Source organism: Poromitra crassiceps (genome assembly GCF_964638095.1).
Source record: "Poromitra crassiceps genome assembly, chromosome: 3".
Classification (NCBI taxonomy): domain Eukaryota; kingdom Metazoa; phylum Chordata; class Actinopteri; order Beryciformes; family Melamphaidae; genus Poromitra; species Poromitra crassiceps.
In genome coordinates, this window is record NC_139625.1 from 12515053 (window position 1) to 12536282 (window position 21230).

Sequence of the window (21230 nt, forward strand, 5' to 3'; positions counted from 1 at the left end):
GAATATATGAAATATCTTAAAAATGACAGAATACAGTAGAGGGTGATTTGGGTGATTCAGACTTTTTTGGGCATTTACATAATTTTCTTTCCCCTTCCAGGTGATGGACTAGACCTTTCAGATTATTTTGATTCAGGTAAATTACATTTCGAAGGTTTAAAGCCATTGCTTTCATCTGTGTTGACATCACACCTACTGTACACCAGCAACATAAAATAAAATAAAACATGGAAAAAATGTTCTGATGTTGTCAACAACATTTTAAATCTACCGTTTCCTCTGTCAGACCCAGTGCCGGAGAAGCCTAAGAAACCAGCTGCTGGTGGGGATGCCGGTGGTGGCGTCGGTGGCGGTAAGCTCTCATAATGATTCACAGCAAAAATATTTGTATTGTATCCTATATCCTTCAAAACCCAACTCAAATCCCACCTCTTCAAAACAGCCTACAATATCTGACTTTTACCTCTAACCACCATTCTCACCATCTCTGCAATCTATTGATTTGTATTTGTTTTGTATCGGTATTTGTTCTTGTTACTTTGTTTACGGTATTACTTTTCTATGTATTGTAAAGCGTCTTTGAGTTCCCCAGAAAAGCGCTATATAAAACGTATGTATTATTATTTATTATTATTATATATTATGCTTACTAGTGAATCTAATACTAATAAAAGTCAATTGTGTTTGGAAGTGATTGTGATTTCCAACGTATGTAGCTGAGTAGTGTTTTTCTCTTGGTGTTTTTCTCAGGTGAGCTGGATCTTCTGGATGCCGTCAGTGATGATGGTACCTTACTTTAATGATATTTTAATGGTCTCACTTTTCATGCTTTCATTTTGTCTCCATGTAGAACGTCTTGCATCCACTCTAATGGCTCTTTCAATCTTTTAGGACCCACCAAAGCTCCGAAGAAGCCTTCAGGCGGCGGTAAGAAGAACAGCATGATGCTAATTGAAGCAGAATTGCACACTTATCACAAATAAATACATAAATAAATAAATAAATAAATAAATAAATAAATAAATAAATAAATAAATAAATACAAATAAAATAAATTAATAAATTAATACAAATTAATAAAGTTTTGCCGGCAAAGGCAATAGGAAGGCAAAAACATGAGAAAGATTTGGAGAGTCAAGGTGAATTTAAAGGCTATGTGTATTTCTTTGATGTTCTACATTCCTAGATGGCACTGGATTTGATCTAGCAGATGCTCTGGCTCCAGGTAAAGTTGTGATAGCCTGGGTAAACCCAGCCGCCACGTGACCTGCTCTCAGAACTGCTCTCAGTCACTACTAGTGACTGAGAGCAGGGTAAGCCTGAGAGCAGGTCACGTGGAGGCTGGGTTTACCCAGGCTAAAGTTGTGAGTGATAGGTGCTCTTGGGAAATAGTCTCTCACAGGAAACTAGAAGGGATTCTAATTAGGGTTTGACCAGTATAGATTTTTGAAGTCCGATACCAATATTTTCTGGATCGATGCCGATATTTTGTTGAGTTACTAACTTTGAATTTGACCATTTTCATTCCAAAAATATACCCAAGGTTTCAGTGTCCTTCGGGATCTTCTTGCCGGGCATCTGAAACAGCATTTTAGACCATCATGAGACACTACAACTCATCACCGAAACCCAAGAAAAATAGCTATGCATAAAATATGTATGTATAGCAATGCATGTATTGTTTGCATCAGAATCAATTCACGTTAAGGTCTGCCCATGGACAGCTAGTTTAGTATTTAGTATCATCTTTTGCAACAATCCATCAAGCTGCACCATCTCCAGCATATCAGAGATGGATGATATCTAATTCTTAATATATATTTAATTTTTTAAATAATAATCCAATATCAGCCTGGTATACTGGCAAATGTATGTATTGGTCGAACCCTAAGTTTAATATCACTCTACTGAAATCTGCTCAATGGATTCTCCTTTTGGCTTTCTCTCAGCAAATCAATTAGTTGTTTGGTCTATAAAATGTCACAAAATGTTGAAAAATGTTGATCGCTTTTCCCCCAAAGCCCAAGATGACATCCTCAAAAGTTTTTTTTGTCTGTGTCCTGACCAACAGTCCACAACCCAAAGATAATCAGTTTACTGTCATAGACTAAATAAACCAGAAAATATTGACAATTAAGAAGCTGGAATTATTTTTTCTTACCAAGAATAAACCCGAATATACAGGGATTAAAATAAACCTGAATATACAGAGATTAAAATAAACCCGAATATGCAGAGATTAAAATAAACCTGAATATACAGAGATTAAACCTGAATATACAGAGATTAATAAACAGAGATGAATATACACTGTTTACAGAGATTCAAATTTATTTGGTTCTTGGTGAGAAAAAGAAAGTGAATATGTCCTGGTTTCCTTCTATGACAGTAATATCTTTGGGTTGTGGAGTCGTTGGTCAGGACTAAAGGTCAGGACTAAAGAAGAGGATGCCATCTTGGGCTTCTTCTTCTTCACTTGGTTCCCGCTCTGATGCGTTTCTGGCCTGTCCATCTTATCTTTTGGGCTACAATCAGTTTTGTGTGATTCGTTCTTACTTTATAATCCACTGGTGATTTGGCTTCCTGCAGACCCTCTGCCTTTCTGGTCGCCTTAATGATGTACTTCATGTCTTTCTACCCTCAGATCCCAATCCCCAACCTGACAAACCTGCTCTTAAGCCGAGTGGAGGAGGTAAGTCTATGAATGTTTCAAACTGACTTCTGGTCTCTTGACCTCTTCGTTACATAAATATTAAGTCCATCCAGGACCAGAAGTGTCATGCAGTGGAGAATCTATTTTACAGAACTATTTTGGTGTCATCTATGTTGAGTAGGTAAACCAATACTCTGGTCTCTGTACTGGACTTGTGATGACACAACAGGAATATTACAAACGGGTTCAACCTGAGAAATCACCTTCTGGTCAATGTGGGAGCCCAGAGTCTATCAGTCTGTCGACGAATACAGTGTTTCTCAACTGGTGGGTCGGGACCCAAAAGTGGGTCGCGGTCGGGGATGTGTGCTTCCACTCATTGAGGATGCTGTCACCACCGACCATCATTAGTGTCTTTCAGAGGCTGTGGCAGCAGGTTCATTTTTAAAGCCAGAGTGAAGATACGTGTACCATTATGAAACTAGAAGACCTAAGGCATCCATTGCTACCAACATGCCATGCTAGCTTCTTGTGAAGGAGGCTACATGAGGCTACAAAGTTAGGCTAAATTCGGAAAATTGGGTCGTGACTTAATGACTAAGGAAGAATGTGGGTCGTGAGGCTAGCTAGACCAGTTGAGAACCACTGGACTAATAGTCCCTGGGACAGAGGGCTGATATTTTGGGGTTTCTGGTGTAGAGCGGACGTCCGCGCCAAGACTTCTGATTTACAGTCCGATTAATGGAGTTGGAGTTGATCGATTGATACTTTTTATCTGTGTTTTAGGTCTAAACGGCATTTCGGCTCATCTCTATTGACCTTATAGAGAGCCGCAGTAACGAGTCCGGAAATCATCGATGCTAACAGCCCTGGTTCTTCACAGTTTTCGCCTATGGGAGTTTTGAATGGGTTTTTGGCGCGATGCTTCTAATAATCTCTCTGGGCAACGCAAGCTTAATCAAACGCGAACCAGTGTTTAGTAATATCATCTTCACACACGAGGACCACTTTTATGAGTTTTGAAGCTTTTACGTGCCGTTAAAAGGGCGGCTAGCTAGCAAACGGCTAAATGAGACTACACTGTTGAGTCGATGGGGATATATACGTCAATAACGTCATCACTCAAAGGACGAACACGGAAATTCTCTTTCCCTCACCTGGTTCAGCCCCGTTCAGTCCGGGGTAATCAGTGCACACATCAACAAAAGTCCAGGTTGAGTGCTGACGTGACGTGGAAGCCTATGCGAAAGTGTGTAGTTCTGGATTAGCTTAGCACGAGCTTTTTACCTCTAGGGCTCGCATTTACGCTTCAAAACTCATGAAAGTGGTCCTCATGTGTGAAGATTATCCCGCTGAACCTTGGTTCGCGTTTGATTAAACCAGAGACCTTATTTGAAGCATCGCGCCAAAAACCCATTCAAAAATCCCATAGACAGAAACAGTGAAGAACCAGGAAGTTCGGGACTTCCGCATTCAGCCTACAAAAATACGTCATTCCTGCGGCTCTCTATTCTTTGCCCATACAAGGACGCTTCTGCATGACGTCATTTCGTAATCTTCTTTCCGGTTTTAAACACGGAAGTAGAGTACGCCTACCGCAGTCATTTAGACTTGCCAAAAAGCTGTTTTCAAGCTAAAAAAAAAACTCAAACTGTTTTAAAGTTTTCATATTTGTCGGGTGAGAACGTAACATATATGTGACCAGTTTATCAGAATAACGTACACCTATTGGAAATCTTTAACGAGCAGCGAGGACCGGGAGCGCTGGCTGTGCTGACACCGGTCGGACTAGCTATCTCTCAAACCCCACTGTAGGCTACTGGCAGTGAGAAAACACTGTCGACGTGCTTTTGTAACTAACGTTAAATGCCGACCGGGTACAGCCATCGGCTCCTCGCAGCAGTAACGTTATGAACATGTAACTGAAGTTGGCCACATTGTAGCTTAATTCTGAATGTTGCCAAACTTCATTCATACTGACGTTTTATTTTGAAAATGGCCGCCAACTAGCGCTGAACCGGAAGAACAAATACGTTGCGTCGAACGCGGAAGAGAGAAAAAGTGGGCGTGGTGAATAAGGTGAATAAACTGCAGACGTCGTCGAAGCGGGTGTCCAGTTCAACACTGGAAACCAAGAAATTGTGTCCGTCTGTCCCAGAGTCTATTAGTCGTCAGACTCGTCACTCGTCAGACTGATAGACTCTGGGTGCCCAGATTGCCTTCTGTTAGACTTGCAAGTTCTAGCTGAATAAACAAGCTAGGAGGGAAAATCATAAATATGCTGATAGATCAATTAGACGCTGCCAAAACCCATCGCAACCATTCCTGAACTATGATCAATTTAGAAAAAAAGCCAACATAGACGTATGAAAAATGTCTGTGACCAAACCCATCCTTTAATCAAGCTTGTATTGATGGTTTCTTAAAGGTGGGGGATCATTTGATGACAAAGACCTGTTTGAAGTGGGCGGAGGAGACTACAAGCCTGATAAGGGCAAGTCCGGAGGAGCTGGAGGTACAGTAGGACCCCTTTCATTTGGTTGTAAAAGTGGTCTTTGAGGCGATTTTGGTTTTGATACCACTACTATGTGATTTTTGGCCCTAGTTTTGTTTGTTAACACATTGAGTGCCAGCGACGCCATATGGCGTCATTAGAAATTTACCGTAGAGTGCCAGCGACGCCAAATGGCGTCAGTAACTCCAAATTGTTTTTTTGACGGGGGGGTGTCGATCTAAGCTTCTTACGTCGCCTCTAACAATATTGTAGCTATTGGAGGTCGATAACCTATTTTACAAACCCATTAGGTGGCGACAGCACTCTCCTGATCAGAGAAAAAGGAGCCAAACACACAGAAATAGTCACTGGGAAAAAGGAGGAAATCGCATTGCATCCGTCCGTATGCATCGACGTGCATGAAGCACAACGAGCACAACGCCAGCTGTGCCCCCAGCAGCAGCATCCGCTGTCACAACTGAGCACCTCCGTGTACGCTGCAACAGCACATTCACATAATCAGCCTTATTATTCCGAACTGGAAGCATGCGAGCCCGTGACAAACACACGCGGAACCAAAAAGCTGAATGTCGCGCACCATTCACTGTGTGTGCGCAGCAAACTCAGCAGAGACTGAGAGCCACCAGACACATAAGACACACCCAGGAGGCGTGTGCAGTTGAGGGGGGGGGGGGGGGGAGCACGCAGAGCAGGCAGAGCAGCATACACTTCACCCAGACAGACCCAGACATCAGAAAATTAGCTTCAGAGTCAGTGATGTGCTTGAAATGTTTAATTTCACAAAAGGCTCATTATCTCAGCTCGTAGAAAAAAAGGGATGTTTTTGCTTCAATCAAGCTATCTTCTCCGGCTCATAACTAAAGAACGGAAAATGGGATCAATAAACTTTTTTTTGCAGGTGATAGAAGAGAGTCTCATCGTTATTTGTGCGTGTTCAGTGTTTACATAGTAATTATTAAAAAAATTATATGACTGTTTTAAAATGCATTGCGGCCTATGTGGCACAGCAAGCAACCTTTTGCCCAAGGGCCGTGGCACTCAAAGTGTTAATGCAGGTTGCTTGGCCAAAACTCACCTGTTTACCTTAAAGCTACATTCACATGGCAGGCTCTTTTATTAATTGCTGCTCATATCTGATTTATTTATTTGTTTTTGTTTGTTTTTTGGGGGAGGTCAGCTCATATCTAATTTAGGATCTCCCCTATATCCCACTGCAATATGAATTGACCGTGATGTCAGAAAAATACACACAGATGTTTTTTCTTTTGAACTGTTACAGTATGTGCCTTTGAGTTTTGACTGAACTGACGCGTCACGTCGGTATTTGTCTGTCTTTCCATTGTTGTGTCTCATTGTCCTTCACACTAACGCTGCTCAGCTCAGCTGCCATGGCACCAAAATTATGACATTACTCTCAGGAGAATCACATAACATTTACTTATTGTCATGGCAATGCTGACAAATTTGAGAATTGGGAGTTCACACTGATTAGAAACCAGTAAACCACCATATCTGTGAGTCACGTGTGTGTGTGTGTGTGTGTGGGGGGGGGGCGGAAAATCTGAATTGGGATACTTTCGCCTGCAGTGTGAACGTAGCTTATGAGGATAAAAACACTAGTTTTAGACATTACAGGTGTACTTATTTATGTTTGTGATAGTACAACACTTTATATTAAGGTACACATATTGGCCATTAACTAGTTGCTTTTTTTAGCTTGCATATTAGCAGCATATTGGCTGTTTATTAGTCATTATAAAGAACTTATTAAGGCCTTATTCTACATGTCCATATTTTACAATAACCCCCTAGTTACTGCTTATTGATAGTATGTAAGGTGCACATGAAACTATCTTAATATGATTTTCTCAGTATGGGCTTTATAAGGTGGTAGCACCACTCAATCATATTAAGTTGTACAACAATTTCCTTAATATAAAGTGTTACCATGTCATTCTTCTAGTATTTATCTAGCAGCGATGACAATTGAGTTGTCTTAATCTAGTTGTGTGGCCCCACCACCACTGCTGAGTAAACACACCAGACGTTGGCGGCTGTTTTGTTATGGGTTGCCATGGTTTCTCAGGACATCTTCACTATTGCTAGGAAAGAAACAGCCTATTGTGTGTCGTGTTCTCTGTACGATTGTGAAATGACATCTATATGGCCTGAAGACTGAAAAAGAAAAAGCCCATTCTCTGTGTTAAAGGATTTAAAAGAATTGCGGTTCCTCTGAGTTTTCTCAAAAGTGCTACTGTGGCATTTTGAAAACAAAGAACACACCGACACCGTCGCCAAATTGAAACGGAGCTTATTAAGATTGAAAACCTTTTGCTTTGTCTTTGTCTGGCTGAGTCAGAGCATGGGAGCAGCTATACTCGTTTGTTTCCCGGGGAAAAGCGGAAAAGCCCCAAAGCTTAGCAGTGTAATTAGAGCCACATGTCTGTTATTCACATCTGAGTGTGCATGGAGCAGAGGGCTGGATATGAACTGCAGTAACCTGTCATTAAACGGTGTCTCTCCGCCCTCGCCTCGCACAGACCCGTTCCCCTGGGATTATGCAAACGCTTTAAAGGGACGGTTCACCCCCAAAATCAAAAATACATCTTTTTTTTTCTGTTACCTGTTACTATAGTGCTGTTTATGCATCTAGATCAGCCATTCCCAACCTGTGGGCCGGGGCGCACTGGTTGGGCCGCAAAAGTACCGCAAGCGGACCGCCAAATCAGTTGCAAAACTTTACGATCTTTGAGGGAAAAAGTAATTATTATGAATGAATGAATTATTATTATTATTATTATTATTATTATTATATTATTAGAATGCATTTCTCCATTGTTGAATGTTACCGTTATTTAATTTGTAATGAATTATTAATGAATTATCTTATTTTAGTTTCTGATTTCTGTGTGGTGCTGATGGACAGTTCCTTTTAGCACGCATTATTTGACCATTGTAAGGTTCGGATGTGGGCCGTGAACATTTTTGAGATTTTCAAGTGGGCCATGATGAGTGGGAAAAGGTTTTTTAGGGACCGCTGATCGAGATGGTTTTGGTGTGAGTTGCTGAGAGTTGGACATATCGTGCATGCGTAGTAGTAGTGGTCTATCATGGCATGGACACGGAGACCTACACTAAAGGAGAAGCACAGCAGAGGGGCACGAGTGCTGATCTATTATTGTCCATTTCTATTTAGAGAGCAGACACACAACCTTTGTAACATTGCGTTTGAGCGCCGGTCGTCCTCGGGGCTTTTGCTGTTTGCAGGAAGGAAGGCTGGAAAAGAAGTAAAAAATAATAATAAAATAATCACCCAAAAATACCAATTCTGTCATCATCTACTCACCCTCATGCCAGTTGAAACACGGGTGAAGTTTGTCCATATAACATCTGATTAATTCACATTCATTAACATCTGAGTAATCTGATTACTTACTGTGGCTAATGGCTCTTAAAGTGAATCTGGAATCTTGAATAACACACAGGGAGGTTGCTAGCACAACTCGGGAGAAAACCAGTCACCTGACTACAAAGTCAATGGTGACTGCTTTTCTCTCGATGACAGAATTGGGCGAACTGTTCATTTAACTCACCCTCTAAAGTGTCTAAAGCCCAGCCTAAAGTGTCTAAAGCCCAGCCTAAAGTGTCACAGATGTTTGCTTGGTGTGCCATGGGCTTAACTTGGCTTTTCTCTCATTGCTTTGAATCTAGGCCGTGCCCAGGACCCTGCCAACGATCCAAACGGTACGGTTTTATTCTACATAAATAATTAGGCTTAGATATTGTAATCTCATTAAACCACAATTCTGCTCGCTCACTCGTTCTCTCTCACTCACTCACTCACTCACTGACTCACTCACTCATTCACTGACTCACTCACTCATTCACTCACTGACTCACTCACTCATTCACTGACTCACTCACTCATTCACTGACTCACTCACTCACTCACTGACTCACTCACTCACTCACTCACTGACTCACTCACTCACTCATTCACTGACTCACTCACTCACTGACTCACTCACTCACTCACTCACTCACTGACTCACTCACTCATTCACTGACTCACTGACTCACTCACTCACTGACTCACTGACTCACTCACTCACTTACTCACTCACTGACTCACTCACCCATTCACTGACTCACTGACTGACTCACTCACTCACTGACTCACTCACTCATTCACTGACTCACTCACTCACTCACTCACTCATTCACTGACTCACTCACTCATTCACTGACTCACTCATTCACTCACTCACACACACACACACACACACACAGAAACTTTGCCTCCTTATTATAGGAATCTGGCTTTCAATGGAGAGGTCTAAATGCTGTTTCAGCGTGTTTCCCACCCTGACAAGAATAAAAGTTCTCGATGAAATATTAAAATCTTAGGATGTTATAATGAAGTTATTAAAGATATTGAAAATCTCGAGACATAAATATCAGCGTCATATCACTTTCACCCTATAAACAAATGACTTGCCTTCAGCTGCAACACGAGAGATTAATTCCACTCTGTTATTCCTCACAGGCCCTGCTGCTGACACGCCTCAAGGTAAATGCAACTCTTATTGTTTCTTTCTGTGCCGGTTTGGGATTCCGTCTTTTGTCTTGACTTTGTCACCGTCGGTGGTTATTACTGATCTTTGTCAGCGTGGTGGTTATTACTGATCTTTTCCGGAGCACTTGTTGGGAATTCCCTGTTTCCTGTCTCAGAGGAAGCTGCGGTGTTACGTACTTCTGTTGGCCTTGGTAGAGGAAGACACGTGTTGATTTTTCACTTGGGATGTCTTCCTAAGCTTGGGTCCTCATTGTCTTCATATCTGCATTTTGAAAGCACCACTACCTTATTCATTAATACCCGTCACTTTTATAGAGACACTGCATGAGATAGGCCACGCCCATCACGTGGGGGAAAGCTCTCCGTTCACTTCCACACACCAGCGTCATTTTTCTTGAATTACACATAGCTAAAAGCTGTTGTGTAAAACAAATGTAAAAAATCGCCAATGAAAGTGTTTTTGTACTCCAGAGCAAAATAAGGAAGCCATTGAGAATTGGCGAGAAGAAAAATGTGGATCTAACTGTCAGTGATGTAAGTTGGAGTGTTCATGTTCCGTATATATGATCTTTGTGTGCAACGCGCGACCATGCACGTGACATAGGAGAACGTCAGGATTGGGGGGGTTTGTTTTCCCCCGTTTTGGGCGTGGTTTCTGAATGATGACGCGCTCCGCAGTGTCTCTATACATATATGTGCACTTTCTCTACCAGACTCTTTTAGAGACACCCAAGAAGTATTACAAGCATTGTAGCTCACTTTGTATCAAAATAAATCATACTTTCCATTCACATTTCCACATATTTTCTTGACATGTGCAAGTGCAAGGGCAAGTGTTATCTTTGCTAGTTTCTAGCACTGAAAATCTCCCTTTTATTCATTTAATTACCACTACAAAAGGGGGGGGATAGATTTTGAGTGCTAGAAACTAGCAAAGATAACGCTTGCCCTTGCACTTGCACTGGGCGTAGGATATGGCCCTTAGGAATTGACGGTTGCGTGGTTAGATTGGGTTGCCCTGGCTAAAACCCTGCTACGATTGTGTCGTTGCAGATCTAGACCTTCCGTGGGCCCAATTCCTGAAGATGCTAAATGCTAACATGCCAGAGGAAGTCTATCTTTGGATATCCAACTCTAAGCAAATGCTGGCATCCCTGTTAGAGAGGGCCATGGAACTGCTGGAGGCTTTCCCATGAGCCTCGGGGAGGGGTGGGGGGGGGGGGGGGTCTCTCAGGACGTTGACAGAGTCTGGTTGGCTCTCAGGTCCGAGGTAGCGCTCTGACTGCCGAGTTACAAAACGTTTGGTTCGAGGTGTCCTGGAAGACCCTCACAGAACCTCAGAAATAATATAGCCTGGTGTCCGAAAAGTCTGGAATCAGAGGGAATGACTCATGTTTGAAGGCTGTGGTCACATGAAATGCTTTTTTCCAACATGCTTCCAAAGAGTATAGATGCCGAGAGATGAAGTGTTGTGTGTTTTTTTACAACGGGGCTGCCCCCATTTTGGCCTGGTCAACACCTCCTTGCGGCAATGGGAAACAGCACAGAACCATAACAGAAAGACAGACCATGACCGGGAAGAACACAGGCCATTTCGGTAGAGATACTTTTGTACTGCACTTTGTATAGACGGGACATTTCACTGCACTACAGTAGTCTCCTTCAGGCCAACATGCCGGGGGAAGAGCTTAGGTTGGGGGGGGGGGGGGGGGGGGGCTTAGGGGCCAGGGTTTTGAAGGTTTTTGAAAATAGACACACATTCATCGAAAGTGCTTGAATTTATATATTTTGTGCAAGAATAGAAATCATTCTTTCGAGGAGTGTTGACACATTCAAGCCTCTCTCTGTTGTAAATTGTCTGTGAGCTTCTGAAAAAGCCTGCTAGTTCTCATTATACAAATGTCCAGTGTCGTAACAGAAAATAACCTTGAGCCGTGTCTCAAACGGCGTCAAACGGTGATGTTGGGTCCTTGAATTTGAAGGAATTGAGTCTGGAAAGTCCTTGAATTTGATGTTGAAGAAGGTGTGGGAACCCTGTTGAACCCTGCTGAATCATATTGTATAGGCAGAACTCTTGGACAAGAAGATACAACTCTCTGTTCTCCTATAGATGGTTTTAAACATTCTAAATTGCTCCTATAGCTTACGTCCTGTTGCAGTATTTGCTGACAATACAATCACTGACAGGAAATAAGCCAAGTTTCAAAGTGTTCATGTTCATGTGCCCACACTTTTTTTTTTAAATCAGGTTAGCTAGCCTATGCTAATTAAATAGCTTGTAACTGTAAGTTGTTGTCAAACGTTGTGTTGCATAGCAACCAGAATCAGTTTGGAGTGAAACAAGTTCCCGATCTGATCACAGCCTGAAGGTGTATGCTGTTGTTGGTCTTCTCCCTGTGGTTCCAGACTGTGAGACACCAGGCTGTCATTGGGTGTGTGCATTCCTTCTGTTGTCTTTCACACACCCAGCCCTCTCGCTTCTGAAGTGCTCTGAATCATTCGTGTGTGGAGGATAAGCCCACTTAAGCACACCTTTTTGATTTGGGGAATGGAGTGTACTCGCCTTTTCAAGCTGACATCGATCTCCATGATGTAAATTCATTGTATAGATCAGGCAGGTCCAAAGTCCAGCCCTTTAACCGATCTTAAGTGGCCCTCGGCTTGTCTCTCAATATATACTGTATGTGGCCCTCCACACAGTATTGGTTCATCAAGCAAGTTCATTTGGCATTTTTTCTATTCACCTAACAACGAGAGCACTATCATACAGTTTGTAGACAAGCACCAAGTAGGAACAACACAGGCAGAACTAGTGTTTTCAGATGGCAAACAAAATCCTTAGAGTACAATTGTATTGTATGTGATTTGTATATATATATATATATATTTTTTTTTTTGCAGCTGGCCGGCCCCCCGGTAATTTTACATGATCTAATCTGGCCCCCATTCAAAAAAGTTTGGACACCCCTGGTATAGATCAAAGTTAGCGATATAGAGTTACGGTACTCTAAGGGGGAATCGCATACATTTTCTGAAAATAGAAGTGATTTTGACAAGTTGGTAACTGTGATGCCTTATATCACGATCACTGACTGCAGTTTACGCCAGTGGTGTCGTTAACCGAATATTTTCCATCTTTCACTGTTTGTTTGGTTGTTGTTTTTAACAATGAGAAAAATCTGACGGCTGTCTGTCATTTTAACACCGGTAATAAAAGATGATGACAGAATTTTTATGACCCTGTCTGTCGAGAAAAGTCTAACGCTACCTCGGGTTTACGCACATGTTTACTTAGCACTTCATCACTGCACAGCACACGTGATGAGAAATGAACTCTATGACACAGGATATGTTACTGGAAAGACTGCTTTGACTCTGGGTTCCTGGATAATAATAATAATAATAATAATAAAATAATAATAATAATAATAATAATAATAATAATAATAATAATAATAATAATAATAATAAAGATGTGTTCAGTCAGGTGTAATGTTTTAGATTTTAGATGTATGCTGAGGAGTTTCCCAGGCTGCTTTCTGCTGCATACTTGCTCATATGCCAGAGAGAGGCAATTGTTCCACTGGCAAAACGTAACTCACCCAGTATGGTTTACAGGACAAGCTATCTCCCATTGTGACACAAAGTGTCAATAATTGTACAGAATATGTTGGGGTTTATCATGCTTTTACGGTAAAAGACTCGGAAACTCGCTTCGATAAAGTGTGCAGCTGTTTTCCTATTCCTTTTTTATTATTCAAACTTGTCTAATATGTGGAGAAATGATTACATTCATATTTGTGGACAGAAGGGGGTCTGTTAAAGTGTTTTTTTCCCTCTCATTGCTGCTTCAAAGTCTGTGCTGTAGTAGCAAAGAACTTGGAGGTGCCACAGTTAGCAGGTACTCAGCACACATTCTTCACATAGCAGACATACAAAGCACTCCACAACACGTTGTGTGTTGCAGGGAAAACATAAACCTAACGCCTTTTCTACTCATTGAGCAAACTCACATTTGACTTTAATGAGCTGAACTTGATCAGATGATGATTTTCGCCCCTATTCGTTCCTACATTATTAAAGGGATAGTTAGATTATTTTTTTTAATGTGGGATGGTATGAGGTACTTGCATACAGTCAGTGTACTACATGCAGTAGAATGCAGCCGGCGTGGTCCCATTTTGGAGAAATGGAGAGCGGACTCGTCAGGTAAGTAGAGCTTTCTGCTGAGTGGGAAGGGGGCCATGAGCAAAAACGTAAAAAAAAAAAAAATCCATACTGGTCACCTGGCATAATCCAAGTCTCCACAAGCCCTGAGATGCCAAGTTGACTTGAAAAGATGTCCACTCTGTTTTTAGCTGAAACCTACCTGCACTGGAGCCAGGTGCTCGAGCTAGAAGAAGAAAAAATACAACTGTGGTTCCAGCTCCACATGGCTATATTTCAGCTCAAAACAGGGTGTAAATGATGTCTTTTCATGTCAACTTGGCATCTCAGGGCTTGTGGAGACTTGGATTACGCCAGGTGAGCAGTATAGAAGCTTTTTTTTTTTTAACGTTTTTGCTCGTGACCCTGTTCACACTAAGCAGACAGCTCTACTTGCCTGAGGCGGCCGGTCTCCATTCTCCAAACTGTAACCGCGCCTGCATGTAGTACACTGACTGTATGCATGCAAGTACCTCATACAACCCCACTTCAAAAAAGCCAAACTATCCCTTTAATTGTTCCTTTTTTACTCTTTGGTAACTGGTATATTTATTTCTGACATGCTCTCTTTATTTAAAACTGACTTTTTTTTTAGCTTGTTGTGAAGGTCCTTTGTTATGCTGCTGATGTCACAATGTAAGAAAATATTGGGAAGTATTGTTTAAGATGTAATTTTATTGCCATATAGATTCAGTTGCAGCATCAATTTGTTTTCTGTTTGCTATGGTCTCAATAAAAGGGGAATGGAATGGTCAGAGTGCACAATGTGTTTTGATTTATGATCTCATGATTAGGGATGCACGATGATATCGTCATCGGTATCGGCCGATAAAGTCTTTAAAAAATGAAATATCGACATCGGCCCGAAACGAACATTTCTGCCAATATGACAGGCCGATTAATTATGCCCAAATGCTTGTTTTGCAACTTGTGAAATACAGTCGGTCAACTTTGCCCTGGTTGTGGTGGCTGTTGTCAGGGTTGTCTGAGGGAGAGCATCATCCAAGCCTGTTTAAGTAGGATGAATCTGTTTTGTTTGAAAGAAAATGTTACATAAATAAACATACAACATGTTTTTCATAAGCTAAGTTGAAGTAGTTAGTTTTCTTATTTTGCCCAGTGAATGTGTACATTTTGAAAAGCAATGTATTTATGTCTGCATCCACCAGTGAGCTATCACAATAAGAGTAGGCACAATAATAATGTGTTAATTCCACTACAGGAGAGACTTGTTTGATGTTCTCTGAAATTAGGTGGGGCAAAATTTGCACATATATCGCTATCAGCATCGGCTACTGGCAAAATGAGTTGGAAAATATCGGCTATCGGCAAAAAAAAAATCTAATATCGTGCATCCCTATGATCCATGCTTGAAATGACACATTTACACTGTATGGTGGCAGTGATTCTATACCGCCGCTTTAAGTAGGCTATCCTGCATGTGTGTGTTGGATGTGGGCGGGGCCGTACACATGCCGAACATTTTCCAGCAGTAAGTCATATTTGGTTGGCATCCAGTCCCCCCCCCCACAGGCAACACCCTTCACAAGACCCGCCTCTCACTCATGTCTCTGTGGCTTCCCAGTCCAAACCCCACGGTGTGCATGTCAGGAGAGCAGCCTGGCTCTTTGTGTCTGCTGCCTCTCTCTCTCTCTCTCTCTTTGCCCCACCCTTGGGTGCTGGGTGTGTTCCACTTCCGCTTTTACCGGCTTTTTGAAAGGTTTTGAAAATAGACATACAGTAAATAGACATGGGTCATTGCAAGTGCTTGAATTTATTTATAGAGAAGGAATAGAAATTGAAGTACGGCACAGTGGGGAAGTGTTCGCACTAGAGCTGGGCGATATAGCCAAAAAATGTATCGATATAAAATATTTCATATCAGTCGGTATCGATAATTATTGATCATTTGTAATGACCTATTTTTACTAAAGACCACGAGAAAAAAGGTTAAATTTAACCACTTTATTTTGAAGCAGCTTATTTATCAAGGCACACAGCTAATCATTTGAATGGTATCACAATTAAAAACACACAAATTGAGTGTTGCAGCTGTGTAATAGATATGGTCGGTTGGGAACTTTAGGATTTGTCTGTTTGATTGGCTGCTTGAGTGTCACTCGTAGCACGCTCCATGATCAAGGGACATGCCGATTTATATTGAACTATTTTTTTTATTGTATTTATGAATTGTCTATCGCCGATATATATTGTTGTTGATTTATCGCCCAGCCCTAGTTCACACATTCAAGCCTCTCTCTCCTTTTAATTGTTGTCTGTGAGCTGAGCTTCCGTCAAGCCTGCTAATTCAGTGTTCAGTGTTGTAAACTGTAATTAACCTTGATCCGTGTCTCAAACTGTGCCAAGTTGGGTCCTTGAATTTGAGGTATAGGACCTGGAAAGTCCTTGAAAATCCCTTGAATTTGATGTTGAAGGTGTGGGAACCTTGTGTATGTGTTGCCAATGTATTGTCTGCAGATCCAAGAATGCACAGTTATTTTCCAGGTTAGTGGCTGTCATAAAAAGCTATTGACTGCCACCTTGTGGAATAACCATAAAATGACAAATCACCATTATGGAAATGAGGAACACTGATTAGTTTTTATATCAAATTGTTTTGAACACACACAAACGTTTTCTTTTCTCAGAAGCGGGATCTGGACAGATTGCAGGGATTGCCAGTGCGATAGGAGTAGCTATCCTGGGTGCAGCCTCCAGTTATTTTGCTTACCAGAAGAAAAAGCTCTGCTTCAAAATACAAGGAGGTCAGTATCTTTGACTTCATCATGTATCTTTGACTACATCATTGAATACATTGTCTTGTATAACAATCTATCGAAACTGCCGTTTCACTGTCATCACACTCAATGTTGTCAAGTCAAGATAAAATCGTCCAAATGATATCCATGTCCTTTATTCAGGTGCAGACCCAGAGAGTGGCAAGGGCCAAGAGACACAGTCGGACCCTCAAGGTAGGTATCTTTCTCCATTTAGATCAGGGGTTAAAGTCTGAGACTGTGGGCCTCAACATCCTACTATTTAAAAAAAGGTATTTAAAAAAAGGTCTGTCTCTCTCAAGGCAGACAAATTCCCCAAAACTGCTGTATCTCTGAACTATATCTCTTTAACCAAATCACACACATTTAGGCCATTCTATGTGATCTCATTTTGTTAATTAAAAGTGATATTTTTTTCACTTCCATTCACTGATTCATAGTTACCAAGGAACAAGTCAGAACTAACTGCTAGTTAATGAATAGTGATGCACTACTTTACGTGAGGGGACACAAAAATAGTAACTAACATGAGGATAATTAAGTAATGATTAGTGTTTGTTTACATGCCATTCAGTACCTTATTCAGAGCTAACCAGTAGCCTGTACTACGAAGCTAGTTTAATGCCTTATCCGAGTAAGTTTGAGTTTAAACCTGGTTTAGCCGTACTACAAAGCAAGTTAACTTTCAATCACCATGGCAACTGACGCTGCAAAGCTAACCTGGTCGCGACCAGGTTAGCTTCAGAGGATAAGATCAAAATCCATGACAGACCCATATAATCGGCTCTCTGGAGTCACTCACCGTTCATATAAGATCGCCATATGAAAAATAGATTGCAGTCAACTGAGAATATAACAAGAAAAACATTTGTGGCTCTGTAGGCTACATAATTAAATTAAGCCTACTTACCACTTTATGTCTTAACAGCTCAACTATGCGTGGAGAAATATGATCACTATTAATCACCGCAGCGCATATCATAGGCTAAACGGAGCCTCAAATGGAGTGGGTGATATTCTCCTATGCCAGAAAAGCCTATACATATAATATAGATGGGATAAATATGGGATAGCCCCAATACTAAATATGCAGGCTTCTTGCATGTTTCAGCTGGAACTGTGTCCTGTAGGCTGTATGCCAATATATGAGCAAAAATAGGCTAGTTTTTATCAATGAAAAGTATGCCCGCATCGTCTCAATTCAGTCCAGCAGTTTTCTCTTTTATATTAGGATATCATTATTATAGCCTATATATGAATTATTCGATCAGTGCAACCACACACACATAATGAGTGATAGAGATCATTATTCATTGAGCATGCTTTCTAAATCTATGGTCTAAATAGGCTTACAGATTGTGGAAATTTATAGACTGAGATTACACATTTAATGTACATTTACACTCGCACAAAGCTGTAGGAGACAGAAATCGCTGATCAAAGTAAATCAAATGACTGATGTGAATACAAGCTGCTGCTTTAGACAGCCCTTCAGCAGACTATCCAACGCGGATTTTCATTCTGACATTAAATCGCGGATACATTAAATATCCGCTAAAACTCTGATCATGCACTGCGCTTCATTGAACGAGGAAATGGGTGTGGAAATGGGTGTGGGCGTGGATAAACTCAGCTGTTCATAATGTGATTGGCTAGTGCACCTCTTTCGCGTGGACGCGCGCCTGTGCACGAGCGAAAAACGTGCGCGTGCACAGGCAGATCCCAGGTCCACTTACCTAGTAAAAAACCAGCGTCGTAGTATCAGTTAACTAGATAGCTTTGATCCTGTTCAGTCAAACCAGATCAAAGGGACTTATCGCGGATCTGTTAAACTAGTTTCGTAGTACAGGGCTCAGGACAGATACATTAAGTAAGTGGTCATTATGTGTATTCACAGATATCCAGGAACTAATCATTAGATACTGGTTTATTAACATGGTACTGTATCTAATAGTCTGTACTCGAGTAAATGATCAGTTAAGTTAAGTTAAGTTAATAAGTAGTAGTTAGGTAGGTAGGTTACTACTTGATTCAGAGTCACTCAGTATGTTTACATGCACTTTAAAAAATCGAATTATTGTGTTAGTCCGCCTAAAACTGGACTTTTTAAATGCATGTAAACATGTTATCTCGACTGAAATCGAAGTTATAAAAGTCCGACTAACACCCAGATAATGCGATTGCGAGTCGATTTACTCCTGCACCTGCATGTATACAGGCTAGTCGGACTAGAACTGGACGAGGCGATCAGTGCATGTGCTAACGTTGTTTACAGCGTTGTTATGTTAGTGGCCAGGGAGTGATTAGCTAAAGCTAAATGTGAAGTTCGTTGATGCAGTAGCTAAATCCGTGTCTAGAAAACATATTTTTTAAATGGAATATCTTACTTTCAACTGTATTGAGCTCACAACGGGCAGCTTTGTGTTATGTGACCATCCCTGCGTTTGAGCGGTTTATTGGCGCTCTCTCTCTCCACATAAACTCAACCTCGCTTGACCACATAAACACAGAACACAGCAAAACAATGTCCTATCACTAAAATACACACAGGGTGCAGTGTCTCTCAACATAATCACACTGCCACACTATTATATGGGCCAGAAGTGATCATTTTGAGGGGAAACGTTTGTATAATTATATTTTTTTTTTAATGAAATAGCTGCATTATTAAGAGACTTGCTGCTACCAGTCGTTAGAATTGGTGGAGCCTGCAGGGAAAGAGTACACCTATCGTAGCGGAGGCAACATGATTCCATCAAAAAATCAATTTTCCACCCGTGCATGTCTTATATGGGCCAGAAGTGATTGTTTTGAAGGGGAAATGTTTGTATAATTATACAATATTTTTTTAATTAAATAGCTGCATTATTAAGGGACCATTTGTTAGAATTGGCGGAGCCTGCCTGCATGTATACTGAGACAAGGACAGTAGTCCGAATAAATAGCCTAATCAAGCTATAACCATAGCTCGACTTAACTGTGCATGTAAGCATACTGACTGTTAACTATTTATTAATCAATTAGTTCCTGATTCATTCCTTGGTAACTATGCACGTCATATATATATATATATATATATATATATATATATATATATATATATATATATATATATATATATATATATATATATATATGTTTTCAGTATACATGCTACAGCATGCGCTGGGACACGTCATCAGTGATGTTGACTGGGGTCGTGGGGTGTTTCGGGTCTGACAACATCATACACCCTCGCCCAGTAGACCCAGCCGAGGCCGATTACGACCCCGACCCGCGTCCCAGAAGCAGCCGCTCATGGATCAGCCTTCCTACTCTGTCTGCAGCGTTGCCCGCGGAAGGGTTGATCACGCCCAATCCGCTGCAATAGAGTTTAGTGCTACACCGCAGTATTGCGAGACCTTCAGTGCATGGAGGTCTAAGGCCCTGTGGGGTGATTCCAGGCCGGGCACCTCCTTCGTCTCACCAGAACCTCCTGTGGCAAAAGGCAATCCTACCATGCCGTACCATGGGCAGGGAGGATGCCTCAAGGAGGCCTGTGCGCTGCACGTCATACACCTGCGGCCAGCACCTCGCTCTAGCCTGAAGGACCCCAGGCCGCGCCGATGTTTACGCAGATTTTCAGGAGGCTGATCCGTAGCGTTTGTGGATTTCTCCCCCACGAGAGAGCCAGGCTGGGGTGCTAAAACCCATCCCGTACCGGATGCCATCTCTCCGACCGTCAACTGTCTCTCCAGCTTGTCACCAAACTATACTTGGTTGTCACCTAGTCTATTCCTAAGTGTCACTGGCCAGGGGGAGCCAGGATTGTAGGTTTCAGTATACATGCTACAGCATGCGCTGGGACGCGTCATCAGTGATGTTGACTGGGGTCGTGGGGTGTTTCGGGTCTGACAACATCATACACCCTCGCCCAGTAGACCCAGCCGAGGCCGATTACGACCCCGACCCGCGTCCCAGAAGCAGCCGCTCACGGATCAGCCTTCCTACTCTGTCTGCAACGTTGCCCGCGGAAGGGTTGATCACGCCCAATCCGCTGCAATAGAGTTTAGTGCTACACCGCAGTATTGCGAGACCTTCGGTGCATGGAGGTCTAAGGCCCTGTGGGGTGATTCCAGGCCGGGCACCTCCTTCGTCTCACCAGAACCTCCTGTGGCAAAAGGCAATCCTACCATGCCGTACCATGGGCAGGGAGGATGCCTCAAGGAGGCCTGTGCGCTGCACGTCATACACCTGCGGCGAGCACCTCGCTCTAGCCTGAAGGACCCCAGGCCGCACCGATGTTTACGCAGATTTTCAGGAGGCTGATCCGTAGCGTTTGTGGATTTCTCCCTCACGAGAGAGCCAGGCTGGGGTGCTAAAACCCATCCCGTACCGGATGCCGTCTCTGACCGTCAACTGTCTCTCCAGCTTGTCACCAAACTATACTTGGTTATATATATATATATATATATATATATATACATATATATAACGTGCATACTTACCAAGGAATGAATCAGT

The 21230-nt window shown here is 42.0% G+C and overlaps 1 protein-coding gene across 2 annotated transcripts in view; it reads left to right on the forward strand.

The window, feature by feature from the left end:
* Positions 1–21230, forward strand: part of cd99 (CD99 molecule) — a 35643-nt gene that overhangs the window by 11097 nt on the left and 3316 nt on the right. The window contains exons 4-14 of one of the 2 annotated variants that reach the window (XM_083633936.1): positions 101–136; positions 287–352; positions 751–786; positions 892–927; positions 1187–1225; positions 2645–2692; positions 5082–5168; positions 8880–8912; positions 9715–9738; positions 16599–16715; positions 16872–16922. In XM_083633936.1, coding sequence (XP_083490062.1) covers positions 101–136; positions 287–352; positions 751–786; positions 892–927; positions 1187–1225; positions 2645–2692; positions 5082–5168; positions 8880–8912; positions 9715–9738; positions 16599–16715; positions 16872–16922 — 573 coding nt within the window. The remainder of the gene's footprint in view (positions 1–100; positions 137–286; positions 353–750; positions 787–891; positions 928–1186; positions 1226–2644; positions 2693–5081; positions 5169–8879; positions 8913–9714; positions 9739–16598; positions 16716–16871; positions 16923–21230) is intronic. The other variant, XM_083633937.1, reaches the window with a different exon arrangement.